The sequence below is a fragment of the Schistocerca piceifrons genome, chromosome 2 (genome assembly GCF_021461385.2).
Source record: "Schistocerca piceifrons isolate TAMUIC-IGC-003096 chromosome 2, iqSchPice1.1, whole genome shotgun sequence".
Lineage (NCBI taxonomy): Eukaryota > Metazoa > Arthropoda > Insecta > Orthoptera > Acrididae > Schistocerca > Schistocerca piceifrons.
In genome coordinates this window covers 472,789,663-472,813,749 of record NC_060139.1, presented here as the reverse complement: position 1 = coordinate 472,813,749, position 24,087 = coordinate 472,789,663, and the positions used below count along the sequence as shown (strand labels likewise).

Here is a 24,087-nt window from a genome sequence, read left to right as displayed (position 1 = left end):
GAATCATTGTCAGATGTAGAAGTAACTTCAGGTGAGACCTTTGCTGTTCATGTTGTATATTAATGACGTTGCAGACAATATTAATAGTAGCCTTTGACTGTTTCCAGATAATGCAGTTATCTATAATGAAGTACTGTCTGAAAGAAGCTGCTAAGTATTGTCACATATTGATAAGATTTCAGAGTGGTGGAAAGATTTACAACTTGCTTTAGATGTTCCGAAATGTAAAATTTTGCACTTCACAAAAAGAAAAAATGTATCCTATAACTATATTATCAGTGAGTCACTGTTGGAATGTCCGACCCCGGTAGCTGAGTGGTCAGTCCGACAGACTGTCAATCCTAAGGGCCTGGGTTTGATTGCCGGCTGGGTCGGAGATTTTCTCCACTCAGGGACTGGGTGTTGTGTTGTCCTAATCATCATCACTTCATCCCCATCGACGCACAAGTCGCTGAAGTGGTGTCAAATTGAAAGACTTGCACCAGGCGAGCGGTCTACTCGACAGGAGGTCATCGTCACATGCCATTATACTGTTGGAATCGGCCAGCTCGTACAAATACTTGGGTGTAACACTTTGTAGGGATATGAAATGGAATCATCACATAGTCTCAGTCATGGCTAAGCAGGTAGTAGGTTTCGGTTTCTTGGTAGAGTACTGGGGAAGTGCAGTCAGTTTACAAAGAAGATTGCTTACAAATCACTCATGCGACCAGTTCTACAATATTGCTCAAGTGTGTGGGACCCATACCAGATAGGATTAATAGGGGATATTGAATGTGTACAGAGAAGGGCAGTATGAATGCTCACAGACTTATTTGATCTGCTGGAGAGTGTCATAAGATACTGAAGGAATTGAACTGGCAAGCTCTTTAAGATAGATATAAACTATCCCGAGAAAGTCTATTAACAAAGTTTCAAGAACTGGTTTTAAATGTGACTCTAGGAATATACTACAATCTCCTATGTGTTGCTCAAATAGGGATTGTGAGAAGAAATCAGAATAATTGCTGCATGCACAGAGGCATTCAGACAATCATTCTTCTCACACTTCATATATGAATGGAATGGGAAGAAACCGTAATAACTGGTACAATGAGATGTACCCTTTGCTCTGTACCTCACGGTGGTTTTCAGAATGTAGGTGTAGATGTAGATTCATCATCTAATGCACATAAAGTTACTTGGATTCCTGCAACAGGGAGAATGAGACAAGCCCGCCCAGGCATGGCACGTGTTGATAACATCATTGGTGTCGATTCCTTATTGTCTTGTTCTCTCTGTTGTGGGAATTTTGCATTAAGTGATGAACGATATGGACTACAGAATAAGGATGTAGACAGGATTATGTGGAGGTTTGGGTCAGTCCAGGAAGTGTGCACGGCTAGCTGAAATGGTGGCTCCAGATAAGTGGGAAATTTAGATTCGAGTCCCAGTCCAGCATGTCACTATTTGGAAGCAAATCTGGTCCTAATACAGCTGATGTTGAGGAATTCGCAGGAAATGAATTTCAAAAAATTCATTTATTAGTTTCTCCGTGTTATGAGTGTGTCCTTGATTGTGCAACTGTTCATTTAATTAATGAAAACTGCTTCAGTTGCTGTTGGCTTTGTGTCCACTACAGGTTTTGGCCATTACATTAGGCCATTTTCAATATGTTCTGCAAACTGGCATAAATATGATAAATACATAAATATTGTACTTGTATATAATAGAAGAGGATAAAACAAGGCCTACGTACTTACAGCATAAGTGCATATAGAATATAGAAACCTACATTGTGCTGTACAAGAGCAAAGTCAAGTGATAAAAAAAAAGTTACAAGTCTGGTGGCTTTAAAAAGTTATATGCCCAATAACATCATAAGAAAAATTAGTGTGTCAGCATCATAAAGCAATCCCTTTTATTACATTAAAAGTATGGGCACACTATATTGTTAAGAGTATTTGTGTTCAGACAAATTCAAAAATATCAAATTGCAGATTTTACCAATAGAAGCTTAAAAATAATTTTAGAATTAACAAAAATGTAACATAATTGCAGTGGACTGGGGATCCAAGTAGAGTGTAAGGTTATGTCCCCTAGCATGCAAAAATTGATCCGCAGGGAAGTTTCAAGGGCGTTAATGAATGTAGCTTAACTGCATTGTGTGCTGCTTCGAAGCATGTTTAAAAACATCTGGATACAATTACGAACTTGCAGAGTAAGTTTGAAGGAAGTTACCATTAATAGTGTGGTAGATGTCCAAGAAACTGGTGTTTCTAGTTGTGCATTGATCATTAATTGTTGTTTCCTTGGATTTTTTCAGGTGGGTGTGGATTTCTAATTCTACATAAATGTCCATAAGGTTCCCTTCTTCATCAGAATACTGAGATTGTTTTCAATGCTGTGCACAAGAGAGGCACATAGTGTACAGTATCAAAAACATTCTTAATTCATCAGTCCTTTCTTCATACAGTGGAGAAGAGATACTTTATAGACATATACGAAGAAATAGAAAACTATGTCTACCTGAAAAATTCCAAGAAAAAGACACATAACAAGCAATGCACACTTAAAAGCATCAGTTTCTTGGACATCTGCTGCTCCATTATTGGTAACTTCCTTTAAAGTTCCTCCACAAGTCCATAACTGTATCCAGGTGTTTGTAAAAATGCTTTGTAAGCAGTCCAAACTATGCTAGTGCCTCCTATGGTTCCCTGTGGTTTTACTTTTGTGCTCGACTTGAGTGCCCTGCAACTGCAGCTATTTTAGGCTTCTATCAATTCTAAAAGTATTTAATTATTTTCAGTCTTTTTATTGGCAAAACAAGCAATTTGGAATTTTTGAATACCTCTGGAAGCAAACCCTCAGAATTAAAGCATCCCAATACTTTTAAAGTAATCAAATGGAGTGCTTTGTGATGCTGACACACTAATTTTTCTCATGATGTTATTGGGCACATAACTTTTTAAAGCCACCAGACAAGCATAATGACTCTAACCCAGATTTCCGACTTATTGTGAATGGTCGCCTCACCATTAGGCTATCTGTGCACGCTTCCTAGACTGACCCCAAATTCCCACATGGCACACTGTCTTGATAGCTTAATGGTAAGGTGACGGCTTGTAATAAGTGGGAAATCCATATTCAAGTCCTGGTCCGGTGCCAGTTTTCACATGTTAGCAACAGGTAGAACATCTGTACCTAATACAGCTGATGCCATGTTGTTCGCATTCAGTGAATTTATTTCAATCTAACTTCAAGCAGCTGTCAATCATCATCAATGTAAATACCTAGAATAAGTCCCACAATTAGGCTGAATGTGTCTGGTTGTATAAGGTGTGGTCTCTTGCCAATGCGGATACTAGTTTTTTACTATCTTATTAACTATTATTGGTAGAAGCCAACACAGGCTAACACAAGTTGTTAATGACATTGTGAGAGAAGGAAAGTTGCCACTCACCATATAGCGGAGATGCTGAGTTGTGATAGGCACAACAAAAAGATTGTGGTTTCAGTTGTCTGAGACAGAAAAAAAAAACCGACTGACCAGCCTGTTGCTCTATCAGGCAACAGCATTTACCAATAACCACTAGGTGTTGACTGCATCACATCCTTACTTGTGTCAATAACCACTAGATGCCACTCATTTTTGTGAAATGTGTGGCAGCTTTGCCCAAGCACAAGCAGCCCAAAATGGCTTTTCATTGTTTGGCACCTGAAGTACAGCTGTTTCTGTGATAAGTGTCACAAGTAAATTGAGTCATCATGCTGAATGTCTGACTAAAACTATTGAAGAAGAGGATGGAAAAGTTGAACTAAATTCATGAGATTTTCTGTCAAAGATAAAGAAAAGTAACATAAGTGAATCTTCAATTCAGGTGAATGAATACTCCAGTCACTAGTAAGAACTAAAAAAGAGCTTGAAGCACTTGTGCCTGTCCAGTTCCTGTTGATCTTACATACTGACATTGTGACATCTGCGCATTCTCTGAACGAACCGTATAATTTCATTTCCATGTTGTAAAGTCTGGCCAATAAAAGTGTGAACTTAAGTAAACAAGAGTGAACAAAAACACGTGAACAATTTGTTAGGGATATCCTCAATTCATTTATATTATTTTGTGCCTGTTCCACAAGCATTTTCACCTAGCTAATGGAAGGAAACATTGAGATTATGTGTTCAATTCTATACTGTTACTATGAAACTGCTAAGCACTAAAGAGCAGATATAAGGCATTATGAGGTTCGTATCCTTGGCTGAATGTCTCCCTTGGTATTTGTCAGGATTATTGTGGGAATTGTGTCCATGAAGTACAGAAATACACAAACTACGAGTTATTAGCCAACACCACTTTATTTCTATGAATACATTTATAATAACGTCCTTGCTATGCCGACCCATCATAACTGTGTCTGATGTTCCGCCACGACCAAATAAGGGTTTGTCAGTACTCCATTGTAAGTTGAAAAAGATATAAATCTGCATCGGAACCACGGGCGTTTGAAACTGTTCTGCCTGTGCAGGTGGCTAGCAACACGATGCAACTACTTTGTGTGTGAGGCACTGTGGGTCTGTCGTATACTGACACCGCAGGTCGTCAGCATTCCATGATAATGCCAGCTTGCACTCATACCCACGTGTGGCAGCTGCATCCAAGTCTGTGACCCTTACACAGACAACATTAATATGTATAGACAGATTTGTTTCACTTACGAAACAATGCCTGAGCATGTCTGTGTTATGTCATTTTTGGTCAAAATTCAACAATTCGGAACAAACTTTGCTGCTACATGTATTGGTTTCACTTATGAAACAAGTACTCATGCTGAATAAGAGAGTAAATGAATCTTGTATGTGCCCCGCTGTTGAAACATCAAAGAAACGATGGCAACTAGTGAGCAACCTGTGAACCAAATGTGACTGAATGCAATTTAATTAATGAAAACTGCTGCAGTTGCTATTGAGAAATTTATTGTGTCCACTGTCAATTTCAGCCTTCACATTAGGTTATTTTCAAGCGGCTCAGAAAGTTGACATAAATATAATAGATAAATCTTTGTATGAAAATGGATGTTGGTACATCTGTTTGAAATTAATAGCCTTTGACACCAGTGAAAGTTGGCACATACAAGGTGTGATCAGAAAGTAACGGGGGAGTTTTTTAATTTTTTGGGCTCTATAAATCCAATTTTCGAATTTTTTTTTACCTTATTGTTACACCTGTTCTTGATGGACATTTGAATTTTCAGCTGTTTTGAATATGTGGTTCATAGTTGAAAGTTGAAAAGGTTATATGTGTTTTCAGCAGTGAATTTTTACTTTTGAAAAAGATAGATAAAAAATTTGCATTACGTTTTGTGTGAAAATTGGAATAAAGCGCCGCCCTGCATTTGAAATGTTAACTGTGGCTTTATGAAAATATACTATGAGCTATGAGAAAGGCAAGAGTTAACAAGTTATATAAACATTTCAAAGAGGGCCGAGAAGACACTGAAGATGATAACAGCTCTGGACACTCCGGCACATCAGTTACTGATGACAATGTGGAAAACATAAAGAAAATGATTTTGGAAAATGCCAGATCACTATCAGAGGGGTCGCTGATGATATTGGCATATTCTTTTGCTCATGCCAGGTATCTTTTTTTTTTTCAGATGTTTTGGACATGAAACATGTAGCAGCGATGTTTGTTCTGAAATTGTTGAATTTTGACCAAAATGATATCACGTAGACATGCTCAGGCATTGCTGAATGAAGTTAAAAAAATCAAGAACTTCTAAAGAAGGTTATTAACAGGTGACAGACCATGAGTGTACGCGTATGATGTCAAAACCAAGGCCCAGTTATCCCAGCGCAAAACTATCTGAAGAGCCAAAACAGAAAAAAATTCAACAAATTCTTCTCTCTGTTTTCTTTGATTACAATTGGATAGTGCATCATGAGTCCCTACTTTATAGCCGTACTGTCAATAAGGAATACTACCTGGAAGTTACGTGCTGTCTTCATGAAGCAATCTGAGGAAAACAACCAGAACTGTGACAAAACCGCTCATGGAAATTGCGTCATGATAATGCTCCCACTCGCTCCTGCATGATTTTTTGGCAAACAACAGGCTCATTATGTTGACTCAGCCACTGTGTCCACTGAACATGGCTCATGTGACTTCCTTCTATTCCCAAGGCTGAAGAGAACCATGAAAGGACGCCATTTTGACACAATTGATGACATAAAAACAGATTTGTTGAGGAGCTGAACACAATGACAATGGGTTCCAAAAGCGATCAAAAAAAATGCTCGCACAAGTGTGTTTTATTTGAGGGGTGATTACTTTGAAGGGGACAAAGTTGATGCTGAAGGATAAATAAAGATTCTTTTGAAAAACAAAAATTCATGTTACTTTTTGACCACACCTCATACACTTTTTTTAGACAGGTTTTATGTTATCTACTTTGCTGTAACTTGCCACTGGATGCTACTGGAGCATATCAACACCACCACACAAGCTGAATGCATGCCTGAAGAATTCGGCTCCCTGGAGGTGTGAAGAAAATAACACTGTTGGCTAATATGAATGCGCATTTACTTGGAGATGTTTCTGCAAAAACATTTGCCAACCAACTTATGGATACGGGCAATGACAAACTTCCAGTTCTTTGTGAAACACAGGAGATATCATTTCCACTGAACTTCTGTCAACTTCAGTCACCATCTTGAAAAGAAAGTTTTTCCAAACTCCTGGAACGACAATTGCCTATGCGAGCACCCATCTAAGCTCCAAAGAATGACAAAGTCAAATAGACTTCCATTGAAAAAACAAATGCTGGATGTGATTACGGCAACAATAATTAATGGCGAATGTAAAGCAGAAGGTATCCTGGATCTGCACATTCCAATGAATCGTACAGATTTGCCCTCCACTTTCAGTTGACGACAGTTTCCTGCGTGTCTTGCTTTTGCAATGACAATATACAAAGTTCAAGGGAAGTCACTGTTCATTGCTGGATTAAATTTAGAAAATCCATGTTCATATATGATGCTTCAATGCTTCACCAAAACCTTAAGTTACTACTTAACTCCAGATAACATTTCATAGACTCTGTGTAACAACCATCACTGGCCAGTCCAAGTTATGCATTCATTGTCATTTTCTGTGCTGTGCCCATGTTATTATTTTTCATATCTGCACATAAATTCCAACAAACTTGGTCACAGTAGATGCTCTTTACTCTGCTGCTAATTAAAGTCACGTTTTTCGTACACACATCTTTTGTTGGTCTTGTAAAAGGGAACATGCACCACTGCAGTACGTAGACAGTTATTTTTTCCTTGCTTAATGCATGAATGATATAAGACAGAAGATCACTGTTATTGATGCAAAGTATCCCGCCAACATGCACTGTATAGTGGCTTGTAGTTGTAGATGTAAAAAATTACATGTTCAGTCTCATGCAAAATCAACACATCCTTCCCACAACTTTCTTTCACCCGAGATAATGTAGTATTTCTTATAATTTCTTTCAAGCAAGATTATTTCTGCTTTTCCAGGAAACTGCCTAGTTTTAAGTGGTTTTTTTTTTCATTGTTTGAGGATATAATTTTTAATATGGCTATGGACAAGAAAAAACCCACATATTATCAACAGAACAAATTGAATTGGTTTGTTTGAGAGAATGGATTAATTATATTGCTGTCAAACTGCTCTCTGAAGAGCAGGGAAATAGTGTCACAGCATTTAAAATCTCTAGCCTGACAGGTTTTATGCCTTCATATACACCTTTAGCTGACTATTTCAGCTTGCATGTGTAAACTGTGGAGTAGCCATGTCTCATTGTAATCAGTACACATTTTTAAATGAATTCAGACAGGCAGACACCACCCGAATAGGCCTTGAAGATCCAACGGTATCGACCAGCCGCTGCATCATCCTCAACCCTTAAGTGTCACAGAAATTAAAATTTATGTTCAATAACACAGGCTACACGTTGCAGACTATCGAGTTTTCCATAAAACTTGGGAAACACTATGACTGGCTGAACTACATCATCAGTGTGATCCTTACCATGATTAATATATCGAAACTGCTGTATAGATTTGTGGAGTTGGTGCAAAAATGTCGCAGAAACCTTCACCCCTGTATAGCAGAACATGGAATAGGAAAGATATTACCCATCATGGAATGACTTACTCTCAAAATTCTAAGATTAGTCAAACATTTTGCATTCTTACATATTATGTAATAAAGATGATTGTAAAATTAGATACTTTTCATCTTATATAAAACTATGCAGAAGTTGTTCTTCCAGCAGATCATCTAAAGTGGAAGAGAGAGGATAAATAGTATTGATACTTCACACAACCGTCACCACAATACACACTATTGAGGAATGGAATAAAACTCAAATGTAAATTTCGGCCATAAATAACAGTTCAAGTTTTCCATCCTCCTGCCATCATCTCATTGTCAGACAGAGGGCTCATGTACCAGTGGGAACATGAGTGGTGTAATGTGCTTAACAACAAACTACTACAGGAAGTCAAATGTACCATAAATGTCAGCCAGTCCGATGGAAGGGAGTGATGCCCACCAGGTTAAGGATGGAAAATTGTCCAGTACCATACAATTTCCTTCATTGGCAGGGTAACCCATGAATATAGGAAGGTGTGGATACCACATTCAGTGCAACACATTTTAGCTACATGTATTTCATATAGTCACACATCCGTATAACAGGCTGTGTGTCTTTAATACATTTTTCCAAATGACTGGAGGATTTTAATACATATGAACCACTATTAGTGACTATAGCAATGAAAACAATCGATTTTTGACAAAATAATGTAATTGGATACATAAAAAACCTACTCACCATGCGGCTGCAGAACACACACATAAAAGGAGGTTATAATTAGGCAAGCTTTCGGAACCGGTCACTCCTTCTTAACGCAGAAGGGTTGAAGGGAAAGGAAGAGGGGAGAAGGAAAAGGACTGGAGAGGTCTAGGAGAAGGAGTAGATTTTGGAAAAGTCACACAGAATGAGTCAGGCAAGATTTACCAAATGGGATGAGAAGGAAAGACTAATTGCTGGGAGCTGCATCATATGAGTTTTGAAAACCTGAGAATTTAAAGGTTGGAAGACAGGGTAACATGCAAGACAGAGGTTACTGCTTAAACATCATGCACAAGTTAATAAGAGTGAGAAGCTAAGTGTATTATACATAACTGAAGTGGGAGGAGAACAGTGAAAACTAGTCAGGTAAGAAAATGAAAAGAAAACTAAAATGGAGAGAAGATAGCAGTAGTTACTGTGAAGAAATGCTGACCGGGAAGAAATTAATGTAAATTAAGGCCAGATGGGTGGGCGAGAAGCAAGGACATGTTATAGCGATAGTTCCCACCTGCAGAGTTCTAAGAAACTGGTGTCGGGGGAAGAATCCAGATGGCACGTGTGGTGAAGCAGGCACTGTGATCATGATTGTCATGTTGTAGAGCATGCTCTGCAAAAAGATACTGCATGTTCCCATTCATCACCTTCTGCCTATGCCCATTCATCCTAACTGATAATTTGGTGGTAGTCATGCCAGTGTAAAAGGCTGAACAGTGTTTACATAACAGCTGGTATATGACATGTCATTTCACATGTGGCTCTCCTTTTGATAGTATATGTTTTGCTAGTTACAGGGCTGGTATAGATGGCGGTAGGAGGGTGCATAGGGCAAGTCTTGCAGTAGCTGTGGTCACAAGGGTAGGAGCTATAGGGTAAGGAGACAGTTGCAGAAGGATCATAAGGTCTGACAATAATACTGCAGAGATTGGTAGCACAACGAAAATATATTCTAGGTGTGGTGGGCAAAATCTCAGACAGAATAGATCTCATTTTGGGGCATGATTTTAGGAAGCCATGGTCTTGACAAAGTAGCTGATTAATACATTCCAAAGCTTGCGTAATTGTAAACTTCTTTCATGTGTGTGTTCTGCTGCCGCATGGTGAATAGGTTTTTTTATCTATAGAATTACATTATTTTGTCAAAAATTTATAGTTTTCGTTTTATGTTAACCCATGTGACCATTGCTCTTTCTTATGAAACCTTCTTGTCAATCTTCATTGGTGTCTGTTTTCTACCTTATGTGCTAATCCGTTTGTTTATTTACCTGTATCACCAGGATTAATCAACTCTTTGCCCCTGCATCTTTTCTAGTACCGATATCAACGTGTTGTAGGTGGGTGCATTTTTATTTACATATACCGGTTCCATTGTTGTTTATGTATTTGTATATTACAATTTACGGTTCACTACACTGTATGGCCTCCTCCCGATCATCTTTCGCCGATTTATTCGCATATTTGACAGCCTCCCCCCCCTCCCTACCCTCCACTTATTTAGATTATACATAATTCTTTCATGTTTTTGTGTGTTTGTATTTTGACAAACTGCTGTAATTGACTTCTACTGCCATCTCCCACATTAATTTAATTGCCAAGCAAAGTATTTTATGTTTTCTTGTATGACTCTATCTTTCTGTTACCCAGTTTTTAAAATTTTATCTCTCTTCATGACTTTCCCAGTTTTTTTGCCACTCTCACAATTTCTAATACTCCAAACTGTCCTCTCTTGCCTTGAAGAATCCCACCTCATATTACATCCATTCTTTTCAAAAACATGCCTTTGTGCTTTCAAAACTAAGGTCCCACACTCTATTTCTGGAAACTTGCTTGTCCCTTGGAGTTACTCCAAAAGGCCTGACATTGAAAATCCCTGTTTCTGGATGTAATCCTGCTCTACACCAGGCTCTTTTACAGTTTCAAATATTGTAATCTCTATCTGTTACCCGGCTAATCTGTGACCTGCATGCCTCCTCAGCGAATTTCCTCTCCACTCCTATAAATCCTGCAGTTATGTGCCCCTCATGTTTCCTTGGATGGTATCATCCACCAAGCCAACTTCAAACTGCAACAACATGCCAGATTTCACCTCAAAAATGTGATCTCGCTTTCTCCCAAACTACCTGAACAGTGGTGTTTCCATTTCTGTCCCACTGCAGCTCCCTAGACAGCCACACCATCAACCACCACTCCTCTCCTACAAACCGAGCTTGGCCGACCTCCTTAATATCCCACAGCCCTCACCAGTGTCTCCCAGACCAAGAATAACTCATAATCACAAGAACCAGTCACAACAGTACAGTGTCCTCAACATCTCGTCTAAAGCACTCTCCCTTTTTAAATTATCTTTATTATGTGAGGGTCTCACTACCAGCCCTAAACCTGCATTTGATCATGTTGCTTTGGTGAAGACCATACTTTCCTTCACACATAACATCAACTGGAAATATCACTTTGTAACACAATCCCAAAACCTTTCCAACAGCAAATGTGACATTGAACCCTGCCTTGAGCAGTTCCGATGACGATCCCAGCTTGATTAACCACCACTATCTCAAAATCATTCCTTACAAGCCTTTCAAGAATTCCTCACATCCATCATTGCTTCACAGCCTTTCCTCAGGTCCCTAAAACATGACCCTAAGTTGTCCTCTGCAGAACTCCAGGGTTCACATTGCCTAAAAGCTTATGACCCCATCATTATCCTTCCAGCAGACAAATGATCTACCACTGTGGGGCTTGATCGAAAGGTGTATGTTAGTGAAGGTCTACGCCGGCTGTCCGACACCTCTACGTACAGTGTCTGCCATCAAGACCCCATTCCTGTGATTCAAATTGATCTACAGTCCCTCCTTAAAACCTCAGGCCCCTTACGAGGAGTACCACCTCAATCCATAGAACTTCTCACCACACCCAAACTACGCATCCCCACCTTTTACCTTCTTCCTAAGATCCCCAAACCCAATCGTCCTGGCCTTCCAATAGTTGCTGGCTTCAAAGCACTCACCAAACATAGATCTGCCTCAGTTGATCAGCACCTGTAACCCATAATACAAAGACTACCCTCCTATATCAAAGGTACCAACCATTTTCTACATGGTCGGAAATCCTTGCCCATCCCACTCCCACCACACACTTTGCTTGTTACATTGATGCCACCTCATTCTTTACCAACATTCCCCACGTATATGGCCTGTCTGCTGCTGAACATTTCCTCAGTCAGCACTCACCTGGTTCCAACACATCAGGGTACGGCCATGGGAGCCAGGATGGCTCATTCCTATGCCAACCATTTCATGGGTCACTCGGAGGGGGCTTTCCTGGGATCCATGAGCCTTCAGCCCCTGGTTTGGTTTAGATAACATTGATGACATCTTTATCATATAGACCTTTAATATTCCAGGAATCTCTGAATACCTTCTCCCAATTAAATTTCACATCGTCCTATTCTGAATCCTACGCAGCTTTCCATGTTGTTGATCTCGTCCTCACTGAACAGCAGCTACACGCTTCTGTCCACATTAAACGTACTAGCTAACACAGTACTTACATTTTGACAGTTGAAATCCTTTCCATGTCAAACATGCCCTCCCTCCCATACAGCCTTGGCATTCAAGGCAACCATATTTGTTCAGATACAGACTCTTTACAGCAATTCACCATCATTCTCTCCGCCCCCGGTAGCTGAGTGGTCAGTGCGACAGAATGTCAATCCTACGGGTCCGGGTTTGATTCCCGGCTGGGTTGGAGATTTTCTCTACTCAGGGACTGGGTGTTGTGTTATTCTTATCATCATCATTTCATCCCCATCGACGCACAAGTCGCCAAAGTGGCGTCAAATCGAAAGCCTTGCACCCGACGAACAGTCTACCCCACGGGAGGCCCTAGTCACACGACATTAACATTAGCCATCATTCTGACCTCAGCCTTCACTGGATGTAATTACCTCACCAGCCTGGTTCAGAAGCAGATTTCACAGGCCATCATATTCAATCCTGGTACTGCTGATCCCTCCAAAAAACTTCTTCAGACCACACCGCTGGTCACTCAGTATTATCCTGGTCTGGAATGTCTTAATCAGCTACTTCGACAAGGCCATGGCTTCCTAAAATCATGCCCTGAAATGAGATCTATTCTGTCTGAGATTTTGCTCACCACACCTATAATAGCTTTTCGTTGCTCTCCCAATCTGCAATAGTCTTGCCAGACCCTGTGCTGCTTCTGCACCCATCTCCCTGTCCTGTGACTCCTACCCCTGCGACTGTCCCTGCTGCAAGACTTGCCCTATGCACCCTCCTAACACCACCTATACCAGTCCTGTAATTGGCAAAACATATACTGTCAAAGAGCGAGCCACCTGTGAAATGACATGTCTTATACCAGCTGTTGTGTAAACACTGTTCTGTCTACCACCAAATTATCAGTTAGGATGAATGGGCATAGGCAGAGGGTGTATACTGGCAACAAATAATACCCTGTTGCAGAGCATTCTCTACAACATTACAGTCATGACCTCAGTGCCTGTTGCACCACACGTGCTATCTGGATTCTTCCCCCAGAGACCAGTTTCACAGAATATCACTGGTGGGAACTATCGTTACTACATGTCCTTCGTTCTCGCCACCCACCTGGCCTTAATTTATATTAATTGCTTCTGTCTCAGAATTTCTTCACAGTAGTTACTCCTTTCTTCTCTCCATTTTAGTTTTCTACATCTTTCATTTTCTTACCTGTCTGTTTTTGCTGCTCCTCTCCCACCTCTGTTACTTACAATGCACTTGCCTTTTCACTCTTATTACACTCTTATTAACTTGTGCAAAATGTTTAAGCAGTAACTCTGTCGTGCATATTACCCTGTCTTCCACCTTTAAACTCTCAGGTTTTCAAATTTCATCCGGTGCAGTCCCCAACAATCAGTCCTTCCTTCTCATCCCATCTGGTAAGTCTCCCCTGACCTGCAGTTCTGCGCAACATTCCCAAAATCTACCCCTTTTCTTAGAGCCATTGGCTCCAAAAGGTTGCCTAATTATAACCTCCTTTTATGCTTGTGTGCTGCTGCTGCTGCTTGGTCAGTGGATTTTTTATCTGTCCAATTACATTATTTGTGTCTGTGTAGCCAAGTCTGAGAAAATCTGTTAATGTGTGTTCCTGTGGAAATGTTGCAGCAATTTTGCTTGTAAGAACAGATGTCATTCAAACCATGAGAGATGTACTTTGATATCCATTAAGAGCAGTGATGATTGTGCTGTCGAGGCCCTAATTACACCACCACCACCACTACCCTTTCCTTTGTAAAAATATGAACAGGACCATGGTTCTGGATATGCAACCATTGTATTTATAGTGAATAAATAATTATCTGAGGTGAATATCAAATGATTTAAACTTGGAATGACACAACGGAATAAAGTTATGTCTACATTTGTGTTTAGTTACAGCACTCCAAAAGGAACCGTTTCGCATCAAATCATTTTTCTGTGTGTTCCTTGTAAAATATGTATGTGTATGGTCTCTTATTCATACATAATGTAAACATAACTGTTATAAGATGTTCAAAAATCGCCTCTAATGTAAAACAGTAATATTTTGTATTGTTTACAGGAGCTGCCTGCATGTTTTACAGTACATCTTGTGAATGTGACTGCTCTCAAATTGAAGAGGAATAAATTCAAGAAATTTCCTCAAAACCTAGGCAAATTAGTCAGAGTTGAAAACTTGGATGTATCACATAATTGCATAGAAAAGCTACCACATGATCTGGACGTTGTCCCATCTCTCAAGTGCCTTAATGTAGCTTCAAACAGTATTAAATTTATTCCTTCTAGCGTATGCCGACTGCAATATCTTCAAAGTTTAAATATATCTATGAATGGCTTGAAATCTCTTCCAGATAATATAGGGCTGCTAAAGAGTCTTATATATCTAAATGTGTCAGGGAACTGCTTGGAGACTTTACCGGAATCTCTGTGTAAACTTGTGAAGTTAGATGACCTAAATGTATCAAGAAACAGATTAAAAACCATTCCAGATAGCCTTTCGCAAATTATGAGTTTGAGATCATTGAATGTTTCAGGCAATAACATAACAGCGTTACCCACGTGTATCACCACTGGACTACCACAACTTTCGTATTTAGATGTATCTCACAATGAACTGATCGTATTGGACCGCCCACCTCGCTGTGCACATTCACTCATTTCTTTTAATTGTAGCCACAATAATTTGCAAGAAACTCCTCGCTGGGTATTTGAAGACAGTTGCAGAAAGCTACAAAGTGTTGATCTAAGTTTTAATTATGAAATGAGAGGCATGGCAAGCCAGCCAGTCAGTGCTCTCCATGGAAGTTGTCCTATAGCATGTCTCAACTTGTCAAACTGCTGCCTAAAACTCAACACAGTTTCCATGTTGTTTGGTTTGGGCAGTTTGGATGCATTGCACATGGGCAATCAGAGAGATGCATCTAAAAGGTATGTCTTCTGTGTGTTTAATACCGTTAAATGCTAAGTTACATTGCTAGATAATTAGATGCAACTGTTGCATGCAAATATTATTATTTTTCCGAATTTAAATGTTGATAGTGTTCCGTGTTGTAGTTATCGCATGAAACTGTAAATATCAACAACAGTTTTATATATATATATATTAAAAACAAAGATTCCATGACTTACCAAACGGGAAAGCGCTGGTAGATAGGCACAATAAAAAAAGAACGCACACACACACACACACACACACACACACACACACACACACACACACACACACACAAAATTTCGAGCTTTCGCAACCCACAGTTGCTTCGTCAGGAAAGAGGGAAGGAGAGGGAAAGATGAAAGGATGTGGGTTTTAAGGGAGAGGGTAAGGAGTCATTCCAATCCCGGGAGCGGAAAGACTTACCTTGGGGGAAAAACGGACAGGTATACACTCCCACACACACACATATCACACATATGTGTGGATGGATATGTGTGTGTGTGCGAGTGTATACCTGGGAAGGAGAGGGAAAGATGAAAGGATGTGGTTTTATATATATATATGTGTGGATGGATATGTGTGTGTGTGCGAGTGTATACCTGTCCTTTTTTCCCCCTAAGGTAAGTCTTTCCGCTCCCGGGATTGGAATGACTCCTTACCCTCTCCCTTAAAACCCATATCCTTTTGTCTTTCCTTCTCCTTCCCTCTTTCCTGACGAGGCAACCATTGGTTGCGAAAGCTAGAATTTTGTGTGTATGTTTGTGTTTGTTTGTGTGTCTATCGACCTGCCAGCGCTTTTGTTTGACACACACACACACACACACACACACACACACACACGGTGTTGTGACTTGGCAAGACAGCCAAGTCACAATGAGAGGAAGCTGAAAGGCACGTGTTAAGCTCACGCAGATTGGCGTGAGGTCTGGAACAGTTAAAGGAATTAATAGTAGCAAATAAAGTACGTAGTTGATGTAATACTTAACTTTAATCCACAATTGTAGAACATCTCTCTTGACGGTACATGTTATAACCACAATATAAAATAATATCAAATGCTATGGCGCCTAGCTAGGTCGTAGCAAATGACGTAGCTGAAGGCTATGCTAACTATCGTCTCGGCAAATGAGAGCGTAGTTGTCAGTGATCCATCTCTGGCTAAGTCGGCTGTACGACTGGGGAGAGTGCCTGGACGTCTCTCTAGACCTGCCATGTGGCGGCGCTTGGTCTGCAATCACTGTCAGTGGCAACACGCGGGTCGGACGCATACTAGCGGACCGCGGCCGATTTAAAGGCTACCACCTAGCAAGTGTGGTGTCTGGCGGTGACACCACATACGGCATTCAGGTGCTGGGTACAGGCTTGATGACCCCAGGGTTCCTGAGCTGGGGACTGGTAAGCACCGCCTGTCCTCTGTCACTGTAAGCTCTGGGCATACTTCAGCGACCACCGTGCGGCGCAGCGGTGGAATGTTGTGTGTCTCAGAGAATGGGGATTTGGCTTGACCACCCGGATCGTGAGGATGGAATAAACCTCTATAAACAACACCTCAATCTCAAGGTGTGGTGCGCACTGATGAGATGCATGGCTGTTGAGGTGGAACAGTTGTTAGCGGGCAACTTCTGGGGAACCTGCCGCACCTCAGTTGTATAAGTCTTACCTAGGCACGCGGGGCTCTGTCTAGGTGGACTTCTATTTCCCTAGCTGCACGTGGGACCGAGATGGATCCTTCGAAATCCTCTTTTCTTCCTCCCAGCGGAAAGGGTGGGCCGCTGGAAGGTTCTAACACCCAGTCTCTTAAAAGAGCTTGCGTAGTCAGTCCCACTGACTCCGACACTTCTTTGACAAGTCCAGTCTTAGGTAACAGAATGCATTCTGGTAGTCAGAATGTGTTTCTCATTGTGAAACGGAAGGAGGGTAGTTTCGAGAAGGTTTCGCCCTTCTATATACAAAAGGGTTTGTAGGGAATCTGTGGCTCCTTAAAATCGGTGAAGCGTTTACGTAATGGGACCTTGCTAGTGGAAACTTCCACTTCCCAGCAAGCAACTAACCTCCAATCTGCTAAATGCCTTGGAGAGTATGCCATAGACACTGAACTGCACAGCACCTTGAACTGCAGCAAAGGTGTTGTGACATGCCGGGATCTAGTTGACATTCCCAAGGAAGAACTGCAACGTGAGTGGGCTCCGGAAGGTATTGTTGATGTCCAACATATCATGAAGAGGGTTGATGGCAATCTTGTCAAATCCGACTCGTTTATTCTCTTTCGATAGCACTAAACTTCCTGAACACGTTAAAGCTGGCTTCCTTCGCCTTAGTGTGAAACCTTATTTCCCGACCCCAATATGCTGTTTTAAATGCCAGCGTTTTGGGTATACCACCTTAGGGTGTAAAGGCAAAGTGACTTGTGGCAACTGTGGTAAGGCTGCTCATGAAGGAGTTGGTTGCTCATATCCGGCCAACTGTATCAATTGCTCTGAAAACCACCCTGTTTGGAATAGGGACTGCCGCATATTTTTAGAGGAATGCAAAGTCCAGGAAATAAAAACAACCAAGCGTATCCCCTATGGTGAGGCCAAGAAGATCTATAGGTCGATGCAACCTCCCACATTTGCTGCATCTTTTGCATCCACAGTTCAAATCCAAAAGCCGATGCCACAACGCAGACAGAGGTTGTGACTGTTGGCACTAATACCTACAGCTGTCAGTGCACTTGCAACGCAGCCAGTGTTTCAGAGCCGGTAGCCCTACTCGAACGGCAGACAAAGGTACAGTGGCAAACTTGGGCCAGCCCCTGGCGCCTCCAACAGCTGAGGCTGTTCCGAAGCCCAGTATGCCCATTACCACTCCCATGTCGGCTCCCCCAAAGCCCACCAAACCACAGAAAGCTCCTGTACAGCAGCAACAGCGGGTCAAATCCCGTGGTAATCCGTCTGACCATGCGGATGTTGTTTTATGTGAGGCTTCATCTGACTCTTCCCCAGAGTTGATGGAATACGATGTATGTGTGGGGCAATCATCTCGCCCCACACCTGCCCCTCCACCTGCTGCGGTGTCCTCGCCCCGTCGGAGAGACAGGATGAAGGTGCTACCCCCATCATAGATGGCTCCCATACTTCAGTGGAACTTGCAAGGGTTCAGGACGCATGTGGAGGAACTTCGTCTACTCTCTCAGGGTAGACCACTGTGTCTATGTCTCCAGAAGACTTATTTCCATCCCTCATACTCCCCTGAGCTACGAGGCTATAAACTCCACAAAAAGGATGACCTGCGTGGAGAGAGAGCTAGAGGAGGCGTAGGTATTTTCGTCAGGACGGACTACCACTCCTCGCCTCTCTCACTTATGATGACTTTACAGGCCGTCGCTGTGTCCGTGCACGTGCGTCATCCATTGACTGTATGTTCGCTTTACTTGCCCCCACATGATGCACTTGATGAAGCGGCCCTCACCGACCTTCTTACACAGCTCCCCCAGCCATTCATTATTTGTGGTGATTTTAATGCCCACAATGTGCTTTGGGGCTCTGCAATTACCTGTCCTAGGGGTAGAGCAATTTAGAGGCTTCTCCTGTCACCCTGTGCCTACTGCTCAATGGAGGACAGAGCACTCATTTCTGCACAGCGACTGGGTCGTTCTCTGCCATTGCTCTCCAGCTCTTGCCACGGGTGCTCATTGGGAAGTGGTCGCTGACTTGCACGGCAATGATCATTTCCCAATCTGGTTTCACCTGCCAGATGGCGTGGGCCCCGAAAGGAGACCACCACGATGGGTGTTCAGTGGAGCCGACCGGACACTTTATAGCCAGTTGGCCCAGTTCGAACACTGTGCGAATGTTGAGGCGTGGGTGGATCATATTACCAAAACGGTCCACCACACCGCTGCAGCATCCATTCCACAGGCCACCGGAAGAGGCCACCTGTCCCTTGGTGGAGTGCCGAATGCCACTTTGCAGTCAGGACCAGGCGTGCAGCTCTGCGTCGGTTCCAGTGTAGGCCGACTGTTGAGAATCTTGCAGCCTTTTGGGTGGCGAGGGCAAGATGTCGCCGCATTATTCGTGAGAGCAAGAAGAGGTCATGGCAAAAGTTCCTGAACACCATTAATCGTTCCACCAAAAGTTCCATTGTGTGGGAGACCATCAAGAGAATTTCTGGCAGAGGAGGGAGGTGCCCCATAGCTGCTGTAATGAATAACAGCACACTCCATACGGATCCGCGAGACATTGCCCAGACTATGGCAGCATATTTTGCCACAGTTACTGCAACAACCAGTCAGGATCCAGGTTTCCAGCACCATAGAGCAGTTGCTGAGAGATGTAGTCTGGACTTCCAGTCCACCTCTCATGAAGTTTACAACTACCCATTTTCTATGTGGGAGCTGGATTCTGCATTGTCTGCAGCTCGTGACACATCCCCTAGTCACGACAGGATCCATTTCAGTATGCTATGGCACTTCACAATGCGCAACAAAGAAATCCTCCTCGCACTTTTTAATGCCATTTGGGCGTCGGGTCACTTTCCTGATGTGTGGCGTGAGGCAATTTTAATTCCTTTTTTAAAACCTGGGAAAGACCGCACGAGTCCGAGTAGCTACTGTAGTGTTGCCCTTACTAGTTGCATGGGGAAGACCTTGGAGCGGATGGTCAACCGCCGCCTTGTCTGGATGTTAGAATCCCAGCAACTCCTTAGTTGCTTTCAGGGTGGGTTCAGGAGGTTTCGTTCCACCTTCTATAACCTTGCCCTCCTGGAGGCGGCTATACAACAAGCTTTCCTACGCCGTCATCACCTTCTAGGTGTATTTTTCGACATCGAGATGGCTTACGATACCACTTGGAGGCGTCTCATCCGGGAGCAGCTTCACGACTGGGGCTTTCGTGGTTGTCTTCCTCTTTTTATTCAGTCTTTCCTCTCGCCACGATATTTTAGATACCGAATTGGTGATGTCCTGTCTGACCACTTTGAGTAGGAGAACGGTGTCCCTCAGGGTAGCGTTTTAAGTGTGACTCTCTTTGCCATTGCTATTAATAGCATTATGTCCATAGTGAAAAATCCTGTCCAGTGTTCCTTGTTTGTGGATGATTTCTCTTTGTTTTGCTCTTCTTCAAGCCTTGCAATGACAACGCATCAGTTGCAACTTACTCTTAGACGTTTGGATGACTGGGCGCAGAAGAGTGGTTTTAAGTTTTCCACCGAGAAGTCTGTATGTGTTCTTTTTCACCGGTCTCGTTCGATTTTAACCTTTCCTGAGTTGAGGATGAGGGACACTATTCTTACTTTTAAAGACACTGTGAGATTTCTGGGGCTCATTTTTTACTCGAAGCTTATGCGGTTACCTCATCTTAAAGACCTGAAATGACGGTCACTTAAGGCTTTAAGTATTTTGAAATGTCTTAGCCACAGTACATGGGGAGCTGATAGGACTTGTCTGTTCCAGTTTTATGGGGCGTTTGTGCGATCTCGGCTCGATAATGGATGCACGGTGTATGGGTCTGCGAGGCCTTCTTACTTAAAGATGTTGGACGTTGTGCACCATGAAGGGCTTCGGTTGGCCACTGGGGCATTCCGGACTAGCCCCATACCAAGCCTCTGTGCGGAGGCTGGTGAACCGCCACTTCATATGCGGCGACGGCTACTTACAGTGCGCCAGGCCTATAAAACTTTGTCCACACCATGCACACCTGCATACCATACCGTTGCTCAGCCTCCTCTGTCACGGCTATTTCGTCACCGGCAACGTGCGACGCAGCCCTATGGGATTCGCTCACAGGATTGCCTCGCTGCGATGTCTATGGCTGGTCTTCGTGTTTTACGTTGCGGTTGGAGCAGATTTCCACCTTGGCTCCTCTGGAGACCCAAACTTATTTCAGATTTGACTACTTTTAAGAAAGATAGCATACCAGATTTTAGATTCCAATCTCTGTTTTTTAACATTTTAGATTTGCATCACGATTTCACTGTCGTTTACACTGATGGATCCAAACAGGAGACTTTCCTTGGCTGTTCTGTGGTGTTCCGTGATCATGTTACCCAGCTTCGCCTCCCTGATCAATATACCATTTTCGCGGCGGAGCTCCACGCAGTCCTGGAGGCACTGGAGCAGATGAATCATTTTCGGGGCAATCGATTTCTTCTGTGCTCCGATTCTCATAGTGCCTTACAATCACTGCAAAATCTGTACCCAACTGAGGAGATGGTCCAGCTGATATATGACCAACTGTACTTGCTCCAACGGCGGGGAAAGGAGGTATCCTTCTGCTGGGTGCCTGGTCACGTAGGCATATGGGGCAATGAACAGGCCGATCGGGCTGCCAAGGAGGCCTGCAGAGAGCAGGATGTGGTCCAGTGTCCTATTCCCTTGCAGTCTGTCATCTCTGCACTCCACAGGAAGTGCATGGAGTTGTGGGAGGAAGAATGGCTGGCGGTGACGGCCAATAAACTGCGGTTAGTGAAGTCAACAACTCAGCCGTGGCGTTCCTCCTGCCGGTTGCTCAGACGGGAAGAAGTGGCCCTCACAGGTCTTCGGATCGGGCACTGTCTTCTCACACATGGCTTTTTATTACGGCGGGAAGATCCTCCGTTTTGTGATGCTTGTCGTGTGCACATCTCTGTCCGGCACATTTTAACAGACTGCATTTTATACCGTGATGCAAGGGCAGAAGCACAAGTTGATGGGGATCTGCCTTGTGTTTTAGCTAACGATGAGGTGTGTGTGTCAAGGGTTTTAAAGTTTTGTGATGTGTCTGGACTCTGGCCTAAACTTTTAGGGTGGAGGTTTAGTGTATTGCAGAGCGGCTGACTCCTCCCTTTTTTCCTTGCGGTCAGCCAGCCACTTCCATCTGCTACATTGTTTTAGCTCCCTCTACCACTTTCTTCCTGTGTTGTCCATGTTTTACTGCTGACACCCTGCTTCATCCCACGCTTCGGTGTGGGTGGGCACATATTTTTCAAAGCTTGTTACCTGTGTTTTATGTTCTGTTTTATATTACTGTTCTGAGTTTTTTTTCTTGACACCCGTCTCACTATGTTACTGAGTGGGCGCTGAAGACCTTGCTGTCGTGCACCCAAGAAACCCCTCTACTACTACTACTACTACTACTACTGAAACTGTGGTCTGCACAGCAACAGTCTTCTGCCGTCCCGATCTGGCGAGTTTGAAGGCCTGCCAGAAGGTGCAGAACTCGAGATAACAGCAAATGGACCTGGCTGCTACGTCTGTGGGTACTGTCGTTGCAACTGCATGCACTGCTGTGGGCACATGCCCACCATGCCAGGCTATCAGTATCTATGGCCTCCATGTAAAACCAGCTGAACAGCAGCTCTGTAATCAGTTGTGATTTCACTGTGCTCTTGTATTGATCAAGCTACACATCGTTGTTTGGTTCTGAATTCACTACCTCTTTCGTTTTTGACCTTGGTTTACTCATTGGATTTGTTATTCCACTGTGCCATCTCCATTGTCAGTCCTTCTCCTGTTGTTTTGTCATCTGCCTGTTTGCTCTCAGGCGGCTCGCTGTGTCGCCCTCAGGTGCTCAGACAGTTCTGCGGGTATTCGAGCCTTACAACTTAGTGTAAATATCTGTATACTGAAAATACTGAAAGAGAATGCTTCAGCTATCCGATTAGTCTGTTTTAGAAATACTGAGAGCATTTGTGTGTAATTTTTTTGCATGGATGCTCAGATTTTCTGCTTTGTGCATGCTAGTCAAACAGACAGAAATTATTTTGATAATATTATGGGAGTCAACTCCTACAGTCATCAGGATAGATCTGGGCAGGATGCAGTGATAAGGGCCTAAATGCACTCAAAAGCATTATCAATTACACATTTATTCAGCACCAATACAGGGTTGTCTTCCAACATGCTGCACCACACCCCAGCTGGCAGAGTTGTGGTCTCGTCATTGGAAGAAGCCCGGTATACGCTCGACTTACGGTTCCACCAGCCCACTGAAGTGTCATGTGGAGACAATTATATCAAGGAGCAGCCATTGACCCATGGATGCTTCCAGCTCTATGTATCGATCTCCAGAGTGTTCTTGTTGACATAGAAGATTTGCCGTAAGAAGTCACGGCTGAGGTCCACTTGAAGTACTTGCTGACTCACAGAGATCAGCTCTCATCCCCCTTTTTTGGTGACAGGCTCCAGCAGCATCGGTGTCAGACTCAGAAACAGGATGCAGCAGCAGCAGTGCCCCACCCTCTAAAAGGTGACTGACAGACAGCGTCCTGGTCACGCAGGTCAAGTCTCCAGCAGGCCTGCAGGGCAGTGGTGCCCTCCACGCCCCATCAGCATTGACTCAGAAGTTGGCAGTGTAGCTAGCAGCAGCAGTGTCCTTCCAGCCGAACTTGTGGCCCACAGATGATTGGAGACAGCCAGGTATGCCCACAGTCGACCTCCACAGCCTCCCATCTCACTGGATAGCTGTAACTGATGCAAGAGCTGAGAGTACACACTGGGCAGTCAGCAGTCCGCACTCAGCAGTCAGCAGTCCACACTTAGTAGTCAGAGGGTGTTAAGGAGGGTGGGGTGTTTATGTTGCACTTCCCTTGTGCTCTGTGTGACAGGGTGGCAATGACATCGTGTGTCCTGGTTTTCCCATGATGTCAGTTCTCCTAGGACTTCAAACTTCTGCACTTCACCTTTCAGAGGCTATTTTCTGCTGGTTCAGCATGTGAATAATTACTGTTGCATTGTACTGAGGCCAGTTTACGACACTCTGCTTTGTCATTAGTATGACGGTACCTCTCGAC

General features: G+C 43.0%; 1 protein-coding gene across 3 annotated transcripts in view; it reads left to right on the top strand.

Annotated features, from left to right (window-relative positions):
• The window catches only part of LOC124777444 (leucine-rich repeat-containing protein 1-like), a 139,024-nt gene that overhangs the window by 42,655 nt on the left and 72,282 nt on the right, over positions 1-24,087 (top strand). For all 3 annotated transcript variants that reach the window (XM_047252856.1, XM_047252855.1, XM_047252857.1), the window contains one exon: positions 14,467-15,332. In XM_047252856.1, the coding sequence (XP_047108812.1) occupies positions 14,467-15,332 (866 nt within the window). The remainder of the gene's footprint in view (positions 1-14,466; positions 15,333-24,087) is intronic.